Raw genomic sequence first — 23,065 nt, 5'->3', positions numbered from 1 at the left:
CATAACTGAGAACATGGAGATGAGTAACAGTCAACAAGTATCTGTCAAGAACAAATGGTGTTAAACCAATCTAATTTCCTTCTTTTGCCACCCAGGGCCTCAGAGGCAGAGAAGAAGCAGTTTATACTATATATCTTGGACTTAAATGAAGGTTTTGACATTGCTTTCTGTGATGTTCTCATAAGGAAACTAAGGAAACACCAAGCAGGTACATACCATCTGGAAATTGAACTTGGAGGGTAGTCACCAAAATGGAAAGATGTGATAACTAGGTTTTCTGGTGATCTGTGCTGGATCTAATACTGATTTACACGCTGGACATGACCACGGATGTCAGGCTGGGAAGGACTGCAAGGAAGTTGGAGGAAGTTTGGGTCAAATTGAAAATGACCATGGAGAAATGGTTCAGAAAAGAAGAAAAAAAGAAAATAAAGCAGAGGCAAATCAGAAAAAGAAATGCAAAGATCTGTACGTGGGAATAATCAGCTGCTCAAATGCAAGATGTGAAACATCTGGTGTGAGAGCAGCTGCACAGAAGACTACTGCAAATTGAGTAAGAGTCAAAAGTGTCCTGCTGCTGTGAAAACACCATGCTGGCATGAGTAAACAGGAATGTAGCATGTGAGACGTGAAGTGCTCCTTCTGCTCTAACCCCAAGCAGGCAAGACCTCAGCTGTTGCATCTCTGGCACTACACTGCAAGGCCCAGGCCAGCCGGCCAGGAGAGCAGGGCTCTTGGAAATGCTCTGCGAGGTCTGATGATGGAACACATCTAGGAAGGGGTGGAAGACTAAATATTTAAAGGCTCCTGCTGCTAGAAGGAAGGAGTAATTTGTTCTTAGCATCTGTGGAGAAAGCAGCGGTGGTTTTGTGTTCAGAAAGACAGTTTCAGGTTAATATTAGTAATTAGTAAAACATGTACCAGCAGGCATCCTGAGGCACTGGAATGACTGTGGAACCTCCACTACTGAAGACATTTAAGAACAGGAGAAATAAAAAGCTGTTGTGAAGGACATTATTAGCCTATGATAGGGTTAAGGGTCAGACTAGAAACCCTTCTGAGGGTCCTGCCAGCCCTGTTTTTCTGTGGTGATTTTTTCTGCTTGTACAAACTGATTTCAGTAGTCTATAGTGCTGATATGCAGCAGTGGATATAGTAAATTAGAGGGATAGTGGAATTAAACCAATCCCTGCTTTTAGATTATAAACCAAGAAGCCCAAAACCAATTACACTGAAAATGCAAATAGAGAAAGGATCTGCTCCAGACAGTGAGAAAACTCTCGCTGGCTTGTATTGCCCTTGGACTGAACCCAAACAGAAGAGCCTGTACTATTTTCCTTGAGAATTGCTAAATAGTGTGTTGAATAAAATACAGAATTACAAAGGAACTAAACTTGTCTGCAAAAGTCTTCATCCAGCCCTACTTAGGGTGCTGTTTGCATTTTAGTTTACTCATCTAGCTGTGCCTATTGTCTTTTGCCCATTAAAAATGACTGAATGTGTCCTCAGCTTTCACTTGCAAAAGAAGACTTGTTGAAAAGGATAGGTTTGGCAAAAAAATCAAACTTCTGCCATGGTTCATTTCTTGTTACCACTGACCTATATTGTATTGTGTCATATAATCAATCTGGTGTCTTGTGTAAATACATGAGGAATTTATTTTGTTTAACAGTAGCGTGTAGTATTTTTTTTCTATCATTGTTGATAGAAAGATTTAGCAAATTACTGGCTAAATAGCATGTATTCTACAGTTTTGTATTACAAGTGAATTTACAGTTCTAATAGCTGACATTCAGTGGCAGTCTTATTCATCTAGCTGCTGACATAAGCCATTTCAGAATGATGTGTGGAATAGCAAAATATTCTCGTCTTGCTCCTCAGAAAAAGAGATGCCTTGCTAATAACTGTGAAACAGTTAAATCTTTAATCCTGCACTCACAGCTGAATGACCAAAAAATGTATTTAGTGTATATGACTCTCAGCTGATTGTGGTTACATGCCAAAAATATGCTGCTGAATATATGCATGTTTGACTGTAGTAAACTACAGCAATTATGGAACTTGTAATAATTTCCACATCAGACTGTACTAAGTTTAGACTGCTCAGTTACCAGTCTAAAACTTAGTCAGAGATGACATCTAAATTAGGGGTATAGGCTGCTCCGCAACTCCAACAATGGATAAATAGGCTCCTCTCACCCTATCTGCCAGAAATCACTCATGTGAAGAAGCAATGATCCAATATCTGTCTGGCTGAGCAGCAGCTGCCTGCATTGGTGGGTACTGGAGTGCTTTTAAAATACAGCCCTCAGTCAGAATGCAAATGAACTCAAGTAAATGGCAGTAACTCAGACCAGCAGACCACAGACAAGTCTTCTCTCATGGCATGGCAGATTGCAAGAAGTGACCTTCAGCGCTTTCACCAAAGACAAAAGGCTTCATTTCAGTTAGTACTGGTAGTCATCTCCTGTTGGAGTTTTTAGATGAGGCAGTTATCAGATCAGACAATTATTACATCAGACAGAGTAACGTTCATGTTACTCATGTAAATATTCATTCTGTTTTGGGAATTAAATCAGATCTGTCTTCTTTGACCCCAAAGCAGGCATTTCTAACAGAGAAATGGATGAATCCAAGGGTCACAATAAAAGCCAAAACAGTGTCTTTTCCACCAAAATAAAATCTTGACAGAATTATTCTGATCTATGTGACAGAAAACTTGAAGAAGTCAAACAAGATTTTTACTTCTGAGACACAGATACTGAGCATATGCAGCACCAAATAACCAGATGACCAGGATATTCACTGGAAAAAGAAAAAAAACTAGCTTCAGAGTTGGGTTGAATTCCCTATCTACTGCTATTTATAAGTATTTCTTAATGTCATGAACATTTCTGGAAAGACTTGTCTCTGTTTCATTGCAGAACAAAAATATTTTTGAAATCTCAAAAAATTCCATAAAATGAGATTACTGTTCTCCATTCAGGTATCACAGGAATCATTACTTAAATATTTTTAGCTGCCCAACAAAGACTTGCTTAGAACTGATTCCAAGTGATGACATGCTAATGGAAAGCTTTTGTACAGCAGACACATTATTTGAGCACAGAGGTTCCCCTCCCTCCCCCCATCAGCATTTTCTGATGGACTCTACTGATCCTAGGACTTTAAAGAACTGCTGAGGTAATGCTTACACTAAAGTTCAAGGCAAGTTTTGGAACATCCTCTACTTAAAGAAACCTAAACCTAAAAAATTCTTATTTCTTAGCAGGAGATCTTGCAAAAGGAATAGGATTTTCAAACCAGATTTATTTCTGAGCCCTTCTTACTTTAGAGCTGCATTGAAACAGAAGAGCGATCTCTTCGGAGAGTCAGTATGGTTTGCATTTGGTATTACTCCATTACTTGAGAGAATTCCATCACTGCTATAGCTCTCATGTGGGTGAAGAAAAGATGTTTTCCTCTTTTCCTGAAGGTAATCAGTAATCAGGGGTATAACGGGGATGAGGGGGAGTGAAAAAAAGGTAAAGACAGGATATTCTTCAGTTTTACAAAACTGACTGAGGAAAGCACCATGTGAAAACTCACAGACAGGTCACAGACACAGTGGCTGTGATAAAATGGCTTGCCTTCTACTCTGGATACATTTGGCATGTATTGAGCTTCAACATAAAACATAAGCAACCTCTCTGGTTAATCTCTGAGTAAATCTACTGAACTGTGGGTCACAGCTGCTATATTGCCTGACAGGAATATGTTTCTGCTTGTTTATAAGCATTTCTACATGTGTTTCAAAGGTGTCTGAACAAAAATTTTTCCTGGGTCTGATTATGCATTCTTATTTACCCCCATCCTGAAGAAAAGAAAAAGTTATCTATATATGTAATTCCTATTACATCTGGTATTTCCAGTCATTTAATTTATAGTTAAGAATAAATTTTTTTTTAGAAGAACAAAGTCAACAAGATACATTTTAAAACACGGGTCCCAGATTTGACTTCAGCTGGTGGGTGAAGAAGAGAGGAATGAATATTGATATGCATTTTTAGAGAACACACTAGGAACTAAAACAGTGGTTCCCAAACTTTTTTGGATTGCTATCAACCCTCAGAATTTCTTGCAGACCACCAGGCATCATTATCATCAAACTTTTAATTGAAAACACTATTAAAAACAGTGTTTAATATGGCTCTGCGGATTAGCTGCGAACCCTTTACTGTGGCCTCCTGGACCACCAGTGTTCTGCAGACCACGGTTTGGGAACCACTGAACCAGACTACACACATCGTACACCCCAACAAAACAATCCTGTGTCTGAAAGCAAAGTCAGTGCTTCCATTGCTTGATGTACTCAAATAATACACAAGTCAGTTTAACCTTCTTGGTACCTGAAGAACACAGCACCCTTTTGTTTTTCTCTTACCTTAAGTTTCTTTTTTATTGCTTTGGAGAAACAAGTAAAGGGTGCCAAAAACCAGTTTATGATTTTTTCTTGTAGGATCTTTCTCGTATCCGGCAGTGGTGTAACCTTTCAGGAAGCTATCTGTGAAAATAAGAAATATAAAACACAAAAAGCCCCATAGTGTGCACTGGTCATTCAAGAATAGTTATGATACATATGAATCCTAAAATAAAAGATTAAAAATACCGTCTAAGGTTTTTTGGTTTTTTTCTCCTCTGGAAAATTTATTCTTTTTTTTTCCTTTACAAATCTGTTAACGATGTTAAAGCTCTGTGTGTGGTCATTAAAGCATTTCAGCAACTTTCTGCAAATTCTTTACAGTTATTCTTTGGCTGCAGTATTACAAGATTGCCTGTTTATCACCAGATAAACACACAGAGGAAAACGATGATAGCGCTGAGAAGGGAACTTGTAGGGAAATGTTATAGATCAGAACAGCAAAAAGCCAAGGGCTGTGATGCAGCCCTGCTGAAGGTCAGTGACAGTGTGGTCTCATGTGAGAGCAGGAATGGGCTGTAGCATCCCTTTTGTTCTGCCCCTGTATCTCCTTGCTTATGTGCACCCCACAGGCAACTCGGCCAACCAGGGTACAGTAAAGAAAGGGGATTATTTACCTCTCTTCATATAGTCAATAGCAACAGCTGTAACATGGAACTGGGAATGAGGAACCTTGGCAAGCAGTGGCTTCACAAAAAAAAAAAAAAAGGAACTTTCTAAACAGACTTTTTTCTGAACAAGGCTGTACTTCCATAACAGTATCTCACTTGTTTTGGAGAGGAAATAATGCTGCCACAGCACTTCCATACCCCTTGTATGCTCAATAGCCAAGGTAATGCAGAGGTCTGAGTCAGAGTGGGAGTGGAAAAAGGTCATTACAGCAAAATTAATATCGCAGAGAAGTCAGCTAGGGAAAGGGGTAGCTTCTACTTTACCTAGAAATAAAACAAAACCTACCCAGCTCTTGTCTCTATAGTCCTCTCTTGCAATACTTTCAGCATCACTAACGGAAGCTGCTGGAGCATTTATAAAGGTGGATTAGTAATCTTCCTCATTTGTGTTGTAGTCCTCTCACATGTCTGAAAGGGTCTGGTATTTTTTACGTTGTCTGAATGCTTTTCTTTTTCCATGCAGTGCCAATGGTTAGAGGTAACTGTCGTTTTCCAGTAAGCATTGCCGCCAGTGACTCGCTTATTATTCATCTGAAATAGATAAAGTTCAGCTTGCAAACCTGACTAGACAGTGTAAAAACAAATCAAGTTGCCTCACCTCACCACTGTCCAGAATCATTGCCAAATTGCCCCCTGGTGAATGGGTTTAGGTGGGACTACCATATGGCTGGTGCTTACCTGGGGTAATATGCCCCGGTTGAGCCAAGCATTTTAATTACATATCTAATTCTGTAGGAATAAGAAATACACACGTAGTACTAATGCCCTCCTCACATTGCTGCCTGACACCGTTCCTGTAGAAAATGTGTGTACTTTCTTTAGTAAGTGCTGCCTTTCTGCCAACCCATCAGCTTTTGGCTTCTCTCCACAGGAAGCAGGGAAGCTGCGTTCACCTATGCCATTACTGCTGCCGGGGTTGCACACGCTGTCACGGCCGCCTGCAGCCAGGGCAACCTCAGCAATTGTGGCTGTGACCGAGAGAAACAGGGCTACTACAACCAGGAGGAGGGCTGGAAGTGGGGAGGCTGCTCTGCGGATATCAGATACGGCATTGAGTTCTCCCGGAGATTTGTTGATGCCCGAGAAATCAAAAAGAATGCACGGAGGCTGATGAACTTGCACAACAATGAGGCTGGAAGAAAGGTATTCCAGAAAGGATGAGGGATGGGGAAATGTGTGCACTGGAGGACGGGGGGAGGCTGGCTTGGTGGCAGGAGGCCATCCCGAGAATTTACCCCTCTCTGCTGTTATCCCACACTCACTCATCAAGTTACCTGATGGCATCTAATGTTTATATTTTGTTGGTGTTTCTTTTTATTCAGAGATGACCATGTATTGTAGCTGCTCCCCTAAACGTTTCTGCTTCCTGTCTTCTTTTCAGGCCCGCTGGTAACATAGAGGGTTTTGGTGGAGCTGTTTGGCATAACGATAAATTTTTGCTTTTCATCTCCTTCGCAAAAATCTAGCAAGAGATGTTGGGGCCCATGATGGGACAGGACTGAGTGTCTGCATTGCATTTGTAGCTATTTATTCCATTCCAAACCAAAATACTTCTTTGACAACAGCTCTAATGAAATATTTCATAGCAAATGCACAACTGTCCATTTCTCAGCGGCGGGCTACAAGCAGCTGCATAAGAATCACTTTGGAAGAAGAAATTTTAATGTCTACAACAACTAATACGTTGCTTTCAATGGAAACAATAAACATCACAGAGCTATGCCAATATACGTCCATTGAATAACAGTCCTCATAGGTCTCAAATCTTGCCCTTGAAAAAGTATAACAAATCTTTCTGCGTAGTGTATAACTACCTCAGGTGAGATTTTACTATACCCTTCCAAGTTTTTCCGCAGGGTTAAAAACATGCTGCTTCTGCCCTCCGGTGTTGTAGAAGACTCCAGTATACCAGTCCTCCACAACCAGCCCCCAAAGTTAGACTGAAATTTTCTCCTTTAAAATAGTGTGTGCTTTCAGTCCTACACTGAGCACTGGCCGCTGCGGTGGGCAGAGGTGGCAGAATTGGCAGTGACAGAAGCAGTACAATTACCTTACTGCCTGTATTTTCCTTATTAACACTCAGTTCATGCAACAAAAACTCCTGGGGATTGCAGCTGGCTGTGCACTGAAACTGAAGTACGAGCAGTTATCCACTGGCATGAAAGTACTGTATAGATTCAATGTGATGCAAAGACCAATTATGGGGCATAATCTCAAATGAAGAGACAGGATCGATACTTGAATGATGGTTGACACTGAGGTCTTGAGAGGTGAAGGAGAGAGCTGACTGAAAAGCCAGACAGAACAGCATCCTTAAGAGGTGTAAGAACAGAAGTTCTGTTCTTCTCTTGGTAAAACAGAAGCTTGCAAGACCCACTCCAGGTCTCACCACTTCTCTTAGCCTGGGCGTTTCACCTCAGCATCATACATTATGTTCAGATGCAAAAGAAGATGGAAGCCACCTGTTAAACTTGCAAGGGAGCATTTTATTACTGCTAGGTGCATTATCATCCCTGCTTAAAGTGGCGATCCTCTGTGGTGGGCACTGTGTCACCGCCACAGAGATGCTGATGCATGTCCCATTTTGAACATGGGGATGTGAAAGAGTCTAGATGTGAAAGAGGGACAAAAGAGCAAAAGCGGATGCATGGATAGAAAACAGTGAAGTCCCTTGCCCAAGGACCGAAGACAGCTCAGTATCTGAGCCAGGCACTGATCCCAGATCACCCAGTATAGCCCAATAACCAGTAACCACTAGGCCACGTTGCTGATTCTTATTAAGCAAATTGCATTTGTACTCTTTATCAGAATTTCATAAGCAGGGGACATAAACAAACCAAAGTGTGTGTTTTTACACATACCAGGGTAGCAGCATCCATGCAAATGCATTTCTCTTAACCTTTCTAAAACTTAATTTTTTTTTGCAAATGTTCTTGTGAAAACAAAGGATAACACTCACTTTCATGTTTTTGAGACAGTAACAAAAAGGCCTATAGATACTGACAATATATTTTCCCAAACATATTTTTTTTATAAACAGTATTTTGGAATTTAGCCACTTTTTTTTGTTGTTGGCATTTTCAGTAGTTATTTATACCCACATATATTCATTATAATCATTAATGTATTGTATCGCTTTTAAAAGCTAAGGATGACTGAAAGGATTTGGTGTAGCTTTTTGTTTTTGTTTTTAAGTACAATCCATCAAATCCCAAGGAATGTGCTCATATAAAATATTGCTGGGGTCATGTTTAGAATTAATGTTGGTGTGATGACATACATTCCCATGAAATGGATATGCAAAGGTGTACAGTATATAATACTTAGTGATTTCGGTTCATCTGAGATCATCTACTATTTGTATAATTTAGACATTATGAATTCGAGAGTAACTGAAACTAAATTTAGGACAAAATTCTGGAAACTAGGCTGTTTTCTTTGTTTTGAGGTTGGGCCATTACAAAAGCAGCCACAGAATTTTGTGCAATTTCAATGTGAAATCACAAGTCCCTTCTGAGAATCCAGGCAGACTTGAAATCTGACCTACACTCACCTGAAATTTGGCAGTTACGGGGGTCCTGGGTAAACCTGGGTTGCATTGTGAGCTTGACACAAAATCTGAAACCAGGAGATTTTGCTTATGTGTGGATGTCATTCCGACACATTCCACATGGTCCTTACTGACACTCAAGTCAGAAACAACTGCATTTATGTCTGGACATTTGTGAGAAGCACAACACTGAGCCTCCATCTTCCTCATTTCACCTTCCAAAAATCTCACAACACAACTGGGAAAAGCTCGTACCTCTCTGAGCAAGACTCTGTCAGCATGTGACTAATCTTAAAATTCGGAAACAGTTTGGAACCAAGCTTCTCTTCATGACTGTTATTATTAGGGACGAAAGCAAGGTTATTTCCCCCTTCTTATGAACAGGAATAAAAGGTAAGAAGGAGATCACAGGCAACTCAGATTATTTTTTTACTTCTTTGTTGCTTCTGAATTTCTCAAATAATCTTTTCAATCTTAGAGTGGGAATGCCAAGACAGTAAAGGAAATATATATGCTTTTGTAGTTTCCTACAGAGATTTTACAGCACTTTCACTATTTAACATCCCGCACCCACTCACCCTCACCCCCCAACATTTACAACTCTAATTGTAAGGCTCACAGTTCTTTTTTAGTCACACCAAACTGGCTTTTTGAGTTAGGTAAAGATTAATGGTATTTAGCCAATAAATCTGTTATCTTCCTTTTAGTCTTCTCCTTAAATCCCATAGGCTCCTAAGGCAGAAACAGGAAAAAAGGATGCAGAGAGCTCCCAACCCTACCTACAGTTATTTTCAGCTTGCTCTGAAGTCAGTGGAAAGCACTTGATAACGTCACTAGATCTCTAACAGTGGCCAGAAGATCACTGCTAGGATCACTATCCAGGACTCTGACCACCAGTTTTTCCCCCAGAGCAAATATTTGGATGCTTTCCTATACCATCACATGGATTTTTTCATATGCCAGGGCAGGAGTCTTGCCCACCCTCAGTCTCTCCCAGCACTTGTCCCAGACATGCCTGGAAGCTGGAGGCTTTTGTAATTATATCAGTGACTATAATGTTTTGCTCTCATAGGGATGCTCTCAAAAGCTGGCCTGCTGGTATTTCACTGTTGGTAAAAATAGAGTCCTGAGGAATTTCTCTTTGAGGAAAAAACAGCACGCTGTATAAATAATTGCAAAAATTTTGCAAACAGATGAGGGGGGGAAATAGTTCCGGGGGCTCTTTAACCTGAGTCTGGGGCTGGGATGCTCAGCACAACACTCTGATAAAGTAATTCCCTGGAATAAATTTATTTAGGTTTTTCAGGGGCTTTCTGATGACAGTGGAAAGAATGAATCCCCTGATTGCCCCATGTTGCCTCCCCTAATGGCTCCGCATTTCATTTCTAAGAACTGTTTCAGCTAATGGCGAGTTTGTGAAGTTTCTAATAAATTTATAATGAGTAGCAACAGTGACAAAATAATGGACTTGCCATTGGTGCCATTTGGAAGAAATAAATGCTTAGGGATTCCTGGTGACATGAGATGCTACTGATGGAAGATTTATGCTTTGTGGCAAAACAGCGCCGTGCTGTGTAAAAGAGCAAAGCAGTTAACTTCACCATCAGTTTTCAAATGGCCGCTATGATTCAGGGTGGAAAGTACAAGTGTGGTAAATGAAAACAAGCCCCCAAAGGAAGACTGGTGTAAGTCTAATGCAAATGTTACTGAAAGAATGGTTTGTTGTAAATCTGAATGATTGCAGAGAGATCTGTGGGCAAAAATTTGATAGAGTAATGAAAAATTAAATACCAACAAAACCAAGTAAGCTTTGATGCTGTTTTATGAGATAGCTTTCTGCCATGTATTTTTAGAAACAAGTATCCTTATTCTGGAATAAATGAACTTAGAAAGAGTAACATCTGGGAATGCACACCATTAATCTTAACTTTTTGTTGAAAGCTTCAAAACAATGACCGCTCTCATGGGGAATCTCAATTATAAAAATGGGGTTTTGTGTTTGTTTGTTTTTAAGGGGGGAACTAAAAGAACAAGCTGACAAATTGGTAGCAGATCACAGCTTTTACCAAAAAGAAGAAAACAAATGTTTCTAACAGTTTATCAATCAATTAGGCTCTTACGATAGACAATGACTGTGGTTATGCGGAGAAAAAGCTGGCCTATTTCTTTCCCTTCCAGAAACACACCCATCATGCTGACTGCCAGCAACTCAGCCTGGTACCATCCCAATATTTATTCCTTTGTAATGTCTATGGGTTTTTCTTCTTGGTTTTTTTGAATGCCTGGAAGATGACAACATCTTATTTTGCATTTGAAACAATAAGAGTGTGGGGACAAAAAAAAAAATAATTCAGACTCTCTTCAGAAGAGATTATTAAATTACTTGGGACAACATTTCCATCTAAGCCATGGCTTGTTCTCACAGTTCCTGGCGCCACAGGACTGTGGTACTGGGAAGGGTTTTTTTGCTGACATGCCTTGGCTGTAGAACAGCTAATGAGGTGATTTGTTGGTCACCATGCTTTATATATATACATACACACACACACACACATGTAGAGTGTGTGTGTGTGTACATTTTTATGGATTTTAAAAACATTTCTATGTTTGTGCACAAAATATGTAAGGAAGTGTTAGCTCACTTCACCTCACATGAAATATTTAAATTAGTAAGTTCACTTCTGCAAGATGCACAGCATGTTGTAATACGTTGCAGGCTGCCCTCACTGTCACCTAACAGGACATAAAGGTTAGAAGCAATGCCCAGAAAACGACTCTGGATGAAACGGTTCAAAGTCCTAGTCCAGGCTGAATCCCAGTTTCAAAAGTGAAAGCCAACTAATTTTATGTTTTTATAAGCCTAAAATATTCTTTAAAATGTGACTTTGTTTCCTAAGTAATTTCAGTGATTTAAAGAATGCGACTTTCCAGGTTTTACAGCCCTAAGTCCATCATTTGCTGAAAGTTTCTTTCTCTAAAAGAGACAAACTATTTCACTGCACATCCCTTGTGAGAACACTCATGAAAGAAAAGCTTTCGATAGTTGTGCTTCGTGGCATAATTTTCACTTTCCCACTTAAATTGATTTGCAGACAGATATAAATCCAATTTCAAAAAGTTTGGTGTTACAGCTTGGGTGGGTTAGATGGATAACTAATGCTTATCCATATGTCCTGAATATTCAAGCTTTGGCTCAAAAGCTCATGAGGATAGTTCTCCTGCTTCCAGTCGGGCTGGATTTACTAGCCTATTTTTTTCTTCCAGAAACACACCCTTAATATTGACTGCCAGAAGCTACATCTGGTACTATCCTACTTTTGAACATTTTGCTTTAAAATTAGAGGGGGGGAATAGCCAAATATTTTAGGACTTGCTAAATGGATTTATTCTAGAAATGCACATGCTCATGCATATCATTCTATGTATGCAAGACAGATATCATCCATCTAGTAAAATATTACTGCACCTCCTCAAACCTGACATCTCTATATAGCCTTACAGAACAAAACCAGCAATGGAATATTTTTAACCCTTTAAGATGAAACTTAAAATTTTACCTTCAAGCTTTACAGCAAATTTCATAGAAGAGAGTGTGAAATACTGCAATCACACTTGGTTTGAGGATGATTTGAAGGGTGCTTCTCAAGATTTTTGCTTTTTGCAACACTTCACTGTAAAAATAAAATTCAGGAAGTTTTAACCAATTGCAGCGGTTTATTGCTCAAACTTAGTGGCTTTTTTCTCTTCTTCTAGAAGGTAGAGAAGAGGCACAGATGGTTAGGCTCTATAGCTCATCCTCATTAAAGTAGGGAATTTCATCTGATGGGCAGGAGGTCCCAGAATCCCAGGCTTATTTTCCCGTTAGCCAAGAGAACTTGGGTAAAGAGAGCAGTGGGCTTTCAGTTTTTTTAATACATTCAGTGGAGATATTATGGGAGAGCATACCTTACCTAAGGAGGCAGGTGAAGGGCAGAAGGTCAGTTGGTGCCTCTTGGTACTTCAGAGGGTCCCCAGCCCTTCTGAGCTCTGGCCAGTGTCAGGGAAAAACCATCTCACGCTGTGGCTGGATACTGACCCACTGCAAAGCAGTGGCCCCCTCCTCTCATCAAATTAAACAAAAGGAAAAATAGGGATGTGACAAGAGAAGGGGTAAGCACAGTGATTCAGTTCCTCATCTTCCATCCCACAGAGTATAAATAGTGTTTTGATGCTTGATGGAACAGCTTCACAGAGGAGCAAAAAGAAAAATATGCAGCTGAAGCACCCATATTCCTCTCCTGCTGGCTCCATGTCTTCAGGGCTTGGCACTACCCGAGGAGACATGGCATGAACTGCTCAATTTTGGGCTCTGTGATCTGCTATTAATGAAGGATATTTTCAGGACATTTGTATTAGAGAAGTAGCATTGCACCCTACTAATGTTAGTTATACCCCTAGCTATCCACGTTAAAAAACCAAACCCAAACCAACTCAACTTTGTTTCCCAGATGGGTCCATGAGATCAGCGTTTTGTCAGCAGTGGTGGACCCCAGGCTGCACTGAGACTAAGGTTAGCCAGTGCCCACACACCATCAGCAAGCCATCAGCTCCTGTGGCTGCAGCTGCAAGTATCCAAAGGGGTGCTGACATCTTGCGACCAGGATACATCTCTTTTGGTACTGTTATTACCCAGAACAAAAATTGATAACTTGCATATTTGATGGGGGAAGACTCCTAAGGTCTTCTATTTCTTTTTGATACTGTAGTCAAAAAGTAATATGGATTTTGTTACATTCAACATCTGGTCCAAAAATGTGCATTTCCACTAAGGAAAACACAAACCAGAACAGGCAAGCCAAAACAAACACACACAAAATGTTACTATTGTTTTTACATATTTTATTCAGATAGGATTTTTAATATGTACAGAAACTGTATCTGATGTTATCCAGTTGGGTCTAGATATGGAACTTGAAAAAAATAATTTCTTTTCATGCGTATCATTTTGTTTTATTTCATTCTTCATGAGTCGTTTTCTACTTAACTGGCAGCGGACAACCTTCAAATTGCATTTTCAGCATATGATTTATATAGGTACAAAAATGTGGGATAAGAAAGCTTAAACATTATATTTCACAATTCATTTAACAAAGTAGCAGTAGTTAGAAAATTTTACTTGGCAAGATCATACTGGGGTGGGAGTGGGTCTGTATGTGGAAAAGGGACCTAAGGAATGTTCCTATGATTAGTCTGAGGCAGCACAGTTCAACGATGGGAATTTGCTCTGGGAGGTAGATCTTGCTGTAAACCATTCAAGATTAGATACAAGGCACTGACATATGACAAATGAAACTGCTGAGAGAGTGGGTTGTACGAGCTAATGATTTTCAATCTTTAATCAGGCACCTAGCTTGGCACAGTGTATTACATTTGAGTAAATAAGTACCTTTAAGGCTCAGGGTCAAAGCTCTGATGGGAATTTTGCTGAGGAAAACCGAGCTGGAGGGAGATTTAGGAAGAAAAACGTTAGTCACTCTTCATCCACAGCATTGAATGAACAGGGTCAAATCCTGCCACCTTTTGCCAGTGGCACCTTGCTGGCAAGTGGGAAGCTGCTTGAAACACCATGCAGACGGACATACCTCCAGGAAAGATGGAGCACGCTGGCTGGTCAGCAAAGAGGAACACTCCACACCATCTGGGTGGAAAGAAGGAAAAAAATGTTGCTTAGAATCTGCTTAGTTTGGGCCCTGTATTCCCTGACCTCTAAGTTTTTGGGCACAATTTTATACCCACAGCTGACTGTGGGCACACAAATTATAGCATTCAGGAATTTAACTACCTGATGATTGGGCCTGCGCTCAGTGTTGTAACCCCAAGCATTCCACATTCATGAGAGAAGCCTCCAAAAAAATAAAAAACCTGTGAGATTGGCTTCAGAATCATGAATTAATACTTTTTGAAACTTCTGGGTTTTTGAGCTTGCGTGGCAGCTTATATTTGCAAGTTCTTCCAGCACAATAAACAGTGGGAACCATTGAAAAAATACAGCAGTGAAATCAGATTTCTGTACAGCAAAATGACTCATAAAACTGGACCTTCAGAAAGACAACAAAAAAAGAAATCAAGACTTAGGATAAAGATGGAGGTTGTATGACAGACTGCGCCAGACAGTGCTGCGTATAAATGGCAGCATCTCAATGAATACACAAACCCACAGGCAAACATTTATATATACACATATCCATATATAAATATACATCTACAAAGATATCACCTAGGACACCAGAAATGGTGATATCTTTGTCTTTCAGGAACAATGACACTTTCTGTTGTATCAGGGAAGCACATCAATGACAGAGACAGAAGCTCCTTGGAAGTGTCCAGGGTGTTGAGAATAAGGAGCCTCACAAGCTTCACCTCCTCCCACTCTGAGCGAGTCACTGACTTGGCCTTTTCAACCAAACACCAGACAACAGAAACACGTGCAGAACATGAAAAAACATGTATTCTTCATCAAGATTTACTACTTACGGAGTGGATCAGGTGTGGCAGATCCATCCCATTGGTAATGCTTTCCTGGAAGTCCTTAGATCTTCGGGCTTTTTGGTGAAGGTGTAGAAAAGGTTCCTTCCACCCATCATTTTTTCATGGATTTTGCTGCAGTTCTTGTAGCTGCAGCTGCGTGTTGACCAGTGGCTGAGAAAGCTGTAGAAATGGGCTAGTTTCAAAAAACGTGCACATTTCAGCAATATCAACCAAATCTTGTAAGCGCTTTTATACATATTTACATGCATATCTAAACACCAATAGATTATTCTAACTCAGATTTGCGGAATAGGGTTGCAATTGTGCTTGGGGTCTTTGAAAAATCACGTCCTTCTGCCCAGGCACGAAGTGGAGACAGTGGAGACCCCTGAAAAACCCTGGAGTATTTCATAAGGCATTCCCCTACTCACCACCACTGAAATGCTGCCACTGCAGCAGATGGTGGCAAGTTTTCTCTTTTTTCGATAGGGAATACAGGAAGGTGATACCATTTGTCAGTGGCCTTTCCAGTGTCCACAAAAAAACAGTTCATCGTAGCCTTTCTGATTTTCTTTTTTATAGTAGTCACACCTATAGGAACTTCTTCCCGCTAACCCTTCCTGGATATCACTTCTGCCTCTGCTAGGCTAACTTGACCTTGACCTGGGCAAAGCCTGTAGTTCCAGGAGGTCTAAGGTATTCTTCAATAGGATGCTCAGCTATCTTGTACTTGCTACTGTGTGTTGGCAAGGCAGAATCAAAACCAAATATTCTTTTCAATATTGAAACCCCAGAAATCTGGAAATAAACAAAACATACAATTTAAGTGAAACTCGAACAACTCAGGAGGGTGCCCTCTATTTGCAGGGATAAGCAGATCCCTACAGCTTTTATTTTAAGGCCAGTTTCTTAAGCAGTAAGCATTTTTTACTCCCTTCTACTTCATTATGCCATTGTACTCGGATTTCAGCCCTTTTATCCTTTGCCCATTTCAGTCATGTTCTGGGATCTGCAACAAAACCACTACAGGAGATGGTCTGCAGCATCAGTAATGCTTTAAGACAAGCTCGGTAGCTCATATTTCTTTGTTAGCATCCCATGGCGAATGGGAAAGATCAGTTTGCTTTGTTCTTAGGCCTTGATTTTCATAAGCTAATGATGGCTGTGGGTGTAATTGTGGTCAGGCTTAAGTGGTAGCGCAAGGGCAGAAAATCAGAGAGGCGCTTCCGTGAGGCTGGTTTCCCCTCCGCCATGCACACGGAGCGGGATGGCATCTGCTTGCCTTCCCCCCAGGCATACACCCACGACTGGAGAAGGAGGGATGTGCCAGTGGAGGTGGGAGGCTGGGAGCAGAGCGTGAGCCTGAGCACCCACCAGTTTGGGTCCCTTCTAGGGACCATCTGATGCTGGATTAATCTCCTCTAGCTTAACCTCCTCCAGCAATAGCAATAATAAAAGCTCCCCTTTCTCTTTGGCTCACAGCTGACAGGACCCTTCAGTGCATTGTATTTCCTCTAACAATTGTAATTGTTGCCCTGGTGCAACAGATATATTTGTTGCTGAACATTTGCTTGATAGTTGGGCTAAATAGTGTAAGGAGCGCTGCTTTTAAAGGGGATGGTATGCTCTGTGGTTTGAATAGGTAATAGGTGTGCTACTGTTGCCACTGCTGGTACAGGATAATTTTTTAATTATGCAGTAAACATGAATTTATGTGAAAACATGTGGCTGCTTTTCCAACCAGCCACACAGTATATATTGTTCTGTGATATTAAAGCTGGTCAAAAAATTTTAAACATTCTTTGAACACTACTTAGAGTAGTTAAGATTAAATATTCTGAATCTTACAAGACTAAAAATATTTTTTTTTCAATTTTCAAAAAGAAAATGGTTTGAATAATTTTTTTTAAGTCAGTGGAGTCCCATGAATTACTTTGGCTCTAAAGACATGTCTTGTGAAATTTAAGTAAATAGTTTCCAATATTTGGAGACAGAATGCAAATGTTCTTTAACAAAATGACAAAACACTGCATTTCCAGCTAGATGCCATGTAAAACAAAATGTGTTATAAGCATTCTGCTGGGAGGTGAGAAGATTTATAAGCATGCATTCGTAAAATTCAACCAGCAGTAATGAATATTCATATGAAGTAAACAGATTGAGATTTAGCAAGCTTGCAATACTGTTTTCCTGCAGTAACAATGTGCAAATGTCTGTACACATAGGTTCTTGAAGAGAGGATGAAATTGGAGTGCAAGTGTCATGGAGTTTCAGGGTCCTGTACAACTAAGACCTGCTGGACAACGCTTCCTAAATTCAGAGAAATTGGATATATTTTGAAAGAGAAATACAATGCTGCAGTGCAAGTGGAGGTGGTACGAGCCAGTAGACTAAGACAGCCAACCTTCCTGAAGATCAAGCAGATTAAGAGTTACCAGAAACCCATGGAAACGGATTTAGTGTATATCGAAAAGTCACCCAACTACTGTGAGGAAGATGCTTCCACGGGGAGTGTCGGTACCCAGGGACGACTCTGCAACCGTACCTCTCCCAACGCTGATGGGTGTGACATGATGTGCTGTGGAAGAGGGTACAACACACACCAGTACACCAAGGTGTGGCAGTGTAATTGCAAATTCCACTGGTGCTGCTTTGTGAAGTGCAACACATGTAGTGAGCGGACAGAGGTGTTCACCTGCAAATAACGGCATCGTGCAAATGAACAGAACAAATCACCATGAGTGAAGAAAGTGGAGTACAACAAACAACGACAGCATCATTTTGCACATCTAATCTTCTTTGGGAAAAAAAAAAAACAAACAACCAACCAACACCACAACAACCACTCCCTCCCCACTACTTACACTTCTAAGGATGGTGCATTTTGGCTGGCTGGCTGTTGTAACTGCTTTGGAAACAAGGGCAATAGGATTAAGGTGATGTTGACAACCACATGAAACTTCCTCTGTCTCTCTCTTCCCGACCCCCCCCCCCCCCCTTTTTTTTTTTTTTACAACAATCTGGGTGTCGTAGAGTTCTCTTAGTGTTGTAAGTTATACATATCAGAGAAGCTGATTGCATTGCAGGTCCCATGAAACTTAAAAGAAAAAGACACTTTCTCCTATTTTGCAACAACAAAACCACCGAGCCCTGTGCAAATAAAGACTTTTTTTTAAGGAAACGAAATCTTCACTGACTAGAACACAGCAGTCTTCCTGCAAAAACCTAAATTTCTAAGAAAGCAGGTAGAGAGAAAACAACTGGTAGGGAGACAAAACCTCTGGTGGAAATACTCCACTATCAGTTTGGAAAAAAATAATGTTCACAAAATTACATCAGCTGCCAGTGACACTGGAACTCTTTGAATGAACATTAAAAAAAAATTATTTATGTTTTTAATAGTATAAAAAAATCTAAGCACTAACGGGTAGCTATGTCTTAATTCTGTACTAAATGTAAACTTATTGGAATTCTGACTTTATGACTTTTGTATTTGGTTCTCCCTAAGTTCTTCAATGCTACTGATCTGTTGTCACTCCACTATTAGAGTTCAATTACTGTAGGCCTTAAGCAATTACCAGAACTAAGCAAAAAGATCATGTGAAACTGTGGTTACAAATGCTTGATAAAGACTTTTCCTGCTTGCCTCCTGAATAAGAATGACTCTTTAGACTCAGGCTTGAGGCATGGAGCACCTGCTTTCAGCTCCCTGTAGGGAGTTTTATGATACAAAGACATGCTTCGACAAATATCAAAGGTTTTGCTTTGCCGTCAAATGCACTGGCAGGATCTTCCAAGCATTGCATTTTGCTTTTAATGGTTGAAAGTTAATATTACCAATAGTTTTAAATAACTTATGCTCAGTATGAACTGAGATGTTAATAAAAATATGGTAGCTGAGCTCTAGGTTGCTGCAACCTGTGAGCTGTTGTGGCTTCACAAGCATAAGAAAGCTAAAATTTGGGTTAGTTTGCATCGTTGTTATTCTAAGGTTGGCAATAATGTACCTCCCGGTAAATATATGAATGTTAAGAAAGAAGCTGACTTTACACCAGCGCTCAATTCTAACTCATACACCTTTTCCCTATGAGAGATTTAAAAAAAAATCCTCGGATATTTTACTACTGTAAAATCTAGTGCTTTTAGCCCCGAGAGCCAGATATGCCCACTTACAATGCAGCACACTGAGTGACAAATGTTTGCTTGTAGCAAAGGTCGCTACCTGATTTTCTGAAAACGTGGATTAAAAACTTCCTAATGTCTGCATATCTGCATTACTAGCTTTTGCCTCATTCGATTACTTTTATTGAAGGGCTGCAAGCCATGAGCCCTCCCCACCTGATACGGGAGCACTTGCCACACCACATGATGCTCTTTGGGCAAGGGGCTGGCAGAGCTACCACTCTGCCAACTCCCATGCTGGATATGTGAATGAGCCAGGATTGCCTCCATAATTTTTGGACCTGTATTATCAAAAGTAGCTACTCACTTGGGGACCTTCGTTTGAATGCTCATGAGGACCTGCCTTTCTGATCCCAAGCACTTACCCTCTGAAAATCAGACCCCTTTCGTGAGTCTGCCACAGAGCAATCCAAAACTGAAGAGCTCATTTTTTCCATTGTTGCTGTTGGTTTCTAAATACCAGCCTTGGTGTGAACGAGTGCACCTTCAAAGAAGTCAGCAGGGGCCCTCAAAAATGCTAGAGTCACTCCATATTTGAAGTCTCTTTGATTCATGGGTATTGTTGTTGAATAATAGCGATATACTGTATCTTCACTACATTCTTGACAGGAAGCAAATAAAGCTCCCAAACACAGTAATGCACAGTCTTATGGTACTAGATACTGTAAATATATTAGAATAGTATTTGTTAAGTACAATTGAGGAATCCAATTAAGTTATATTATTGTATATCGTTTAAATGTCTATAGAATATTTTAAATTATTGTGAACTACACTGCATTAAAAAAGAAAAAAAGGTTATATATTATAACACCAGCCACTCTGAAAAGTGGACCAAAGTGACACTTTCTCTCTTTTTTTTACATACCCCTATTTCAAATAGCTCTGTCAGCTATTGTAATACCACAGTAGCAGTCCTACGATTGGATTAGCTGTCTAGAATATAACGTTTCAGAGCATCCTATAGAAGTTTTGCTCATGTGGGGTTGCAGCATTCAGAAATGTACTGAACAGTACAAAGCAGGGGCTGACCATGGGAATGCATGGACTTTGAACTATGTCCCAAGAAAAAGCAGTTTTGGTCAGAAAACACCATTACCACTTATGTACTGAAACATCCCCCCAAAATGGCAACCTTTTAATGAAGGTGTCTATGAACAGAAGTGGGCTACCCACAACTTTTATTTTAAAAAATGTAGTTTGATGTCAAAGGACTGTGACAACAGAAGTTTGAATGTGACCAGGAACACAATGTGGTTTAACCATACCTTAGCCTTGGCAAAACTCAAAATACTGTATGCTATTAAAGAATTTAAGAGCAAAGATAAATTTGTTTACTATGTGAATGTTTTATGGCAAGCAGAAAACAAAAGATGAAATGTGTTTCCATTAAAAAATTTTCCCCCTTCTAGTTCCCTTTCTTTTTGTTTGTTACTCATTTAGGAAAAAGAAAGAAGGCAAGAAGGCTTTATGCAAAGGTCATTTGTGTACAGGCTTCTCTGGGTGAGAAATGATGGGCAGATTCCAACACCAATGTTTTTGTGTTTTTTGAGAAACAGTAATGAACATGCCTGTGTTCGGTATCACAGTCCAAAGTCATCTACCTATGCCAGTGATACAGAGAAACTGGCACAAGCACCAGCCTTGCTGCTGCTGGAGACTTTGGTCAGCACAAATGAGGAGACGATAAATGTTTTGTGATAGAAATGTGTCATTTGGCTCCAAAATGGTTCTTGATCATGAACCTCACATCACAGATTAGCAGAGAGGAATAAGAGGCACAGAGGAGAGTCTTGAAGGCCCTGGCTTCAGCACTTGCATATGCTCCAGCTGATTCAAGCAAGTTATGGACGCATCTGAAAACCCTACCTGAATCTGGACCTAAAAGGTTTTACAGCATTTATCTTGGTCAGAATAGTAGCAACAACCCTGATACTGAGAATAGTGTCTTCCTATACGAAATCTAAAGACAACGTAGAACATTTTTTGTGTTTGCCCCTTGGGGAAGATACCCAGCTATAGATAAAGGTATAGCCAAATTGCGCAAGAGCTAAGTCCAAAATAATTTCATTAAAATGAGCTGAGTTGTCCTGGGTTTATAACAGCATAAGTATCACAACATTTTACCCACAGATGCAAAAAAAACCCACTGCACCTTTTTTCTAATTACATCATGGGAAACTTGTTAATAGAGTTGCAGGAAGTTTTTATAGCAAACGGTAATATTACATTCGTTTCTACAATGACATCTGGAAAGTAGATGAAACTCATCAAAAGTTCGCAAATCTTTTAACAAATCTGAAGCATGTTGTGAGTAGGTCACTTAGTTTCAAACATATTTCCATGGATTTCTTTCTTAGTTTAACGTTAAAAGCCAAAGTGGTACTGAACGTAACGAAGACCTTCTTTTACACCAGCTTTCCCATGTGAATAACTTGATATGCCTTTCACTATTGAAGGCACAATTGGTGTTCAACAGAAAATGCTTTCTATAAAGCTAGAGATAATTTGCATTCATAGCAATTTTCATAACTGGACAGAATGACTGCACGTTTCCTTTCCAATCCTTCAGACCTTTTGTTGCAATGACAGTTCCCACAGCGAAGGCAGTACAGTAAGTGGTACAGTAAAGACCCAACATTCTTCTCTCCAAGTGACAGCCACAACAAGATGTGGGATATACACAACTAAAACTACGTCTAAGGGGAAAAAAACACATCAAAGTTGGAAAGGCAGGGGAAGTTGTAAGCAATTTCAGTTTGTGATACTGATACTGTAAGAAACCTCCTGCACACAAAACAAACCGCGTTGTAGGCTGGACTTCACCCACAAACATTTTTCCCCTTGAATCCAAAGTCCCCATCTGCATCTCTGCACATTCAGACTGTTTCACTGAAGCATAAGTACACCCAAAGGCTGGCAAGTATTTTCCTTTTGGTGCTTTTTACCTGCTACTAGGAAATTTTAGGGGATCATTTTCTGACAGAGGACACACACTTGCAAATTTTAAATTTGTATCTCATCTTTTAAATTAAGATCTAGGGTTTTTCCCAGGCGTAGTCCTGCACTACAGGTATATGTGATTTAGAAGTTTTGTTTGGTGAAGAATAAAGATAGCAGTTTTCACATAATACATGTTTGTTGTTTGTAATGTTTTCCACAGAATGCTGAGGCAGAGGGAATAATACTGCTGTAAATTAAAAATCTTTACTTGTGCTCTTTTTACTGAAAGCAATACACTAAATATTACCTGTTTGGAGACCCTAGGGCAATTCTGTTTCATAGGACGGTCCTTTTCATAAACTGGTACTATGAAAGACCAGAACAACGGGAACAATAAAGTTTACTTTGATTCTGGGTTTTCGCTGTAAACAGACCATAAAATCAATAATGAACCAGCTCAATGGTATTTCAACTTGTGCATAGGCATTAAAAATGATTCAGATATTTTTTTCATAGGTGATTCCTAACAAATGGCACTGCAGCAGACATTGGAAATGTTTGCATTGAAAGCCAGCTGTATGATTAGCCTCTGCCTTCATTTGCCCAGCAATTTAGGGGAAAACCAGCATTTTAGATCCCATACAACTAAAAGGAATTCCCAAGGAGATTACAAGATTTTGATCTTATTGTTTAATTCCTGTGGCTGAGAATGAAAAGGAGCATTCCCTCAATCTTTGGGTAAAGGGAAACCCA

At 40.0% G+C, this 23,065-nt stretch overlaps 1 protein-coding gene across 1 annotated transcript in view; it reads left to right on the top strand.

Annotated features, from left to right (window-relative positions):
• Window positions 1-22,671, top strand: part of WNT7B (Wnt family member 7B) — a 99,712-nt gene extending 77,041 nt beyond the window's left edge. Inside the window, exons 3-4 of the mRNA XM_005239366.3 lie at window positions 6,002-6,273; window positions 17,413-22,671. Of these exons, the coding sequence (XP_005239423.1) occupies window positions 6,002-6,273; window positions 17,413-17,892 (752 nt within the window). The 3' untranslated portion in view covers window positions 17,893-22,671. The remainder of the gene's footprint in view (window positions 1-6,001; window positions 6,274-17,412) is intronic.
• Window positions 22,672-23,065: the final 394 nt, after the last annotated feature.

Source organism: Falco peregrinus, chromosome 6 (genome assembly GCF_023634155.1).
Source record: "Falco peregrinus isolate bFalPer1 chromosome 6, bFalPer1.pri, whole genome shotgun sequence".
NCBI lineage: Eukaryota > Metazoa > Chordata > Aves > Falconiformes > Falconidae > Falco > Falco peregrinus.
This window is presented reverse-complemented; position numbering and strand designations above follow the sequence as displayed.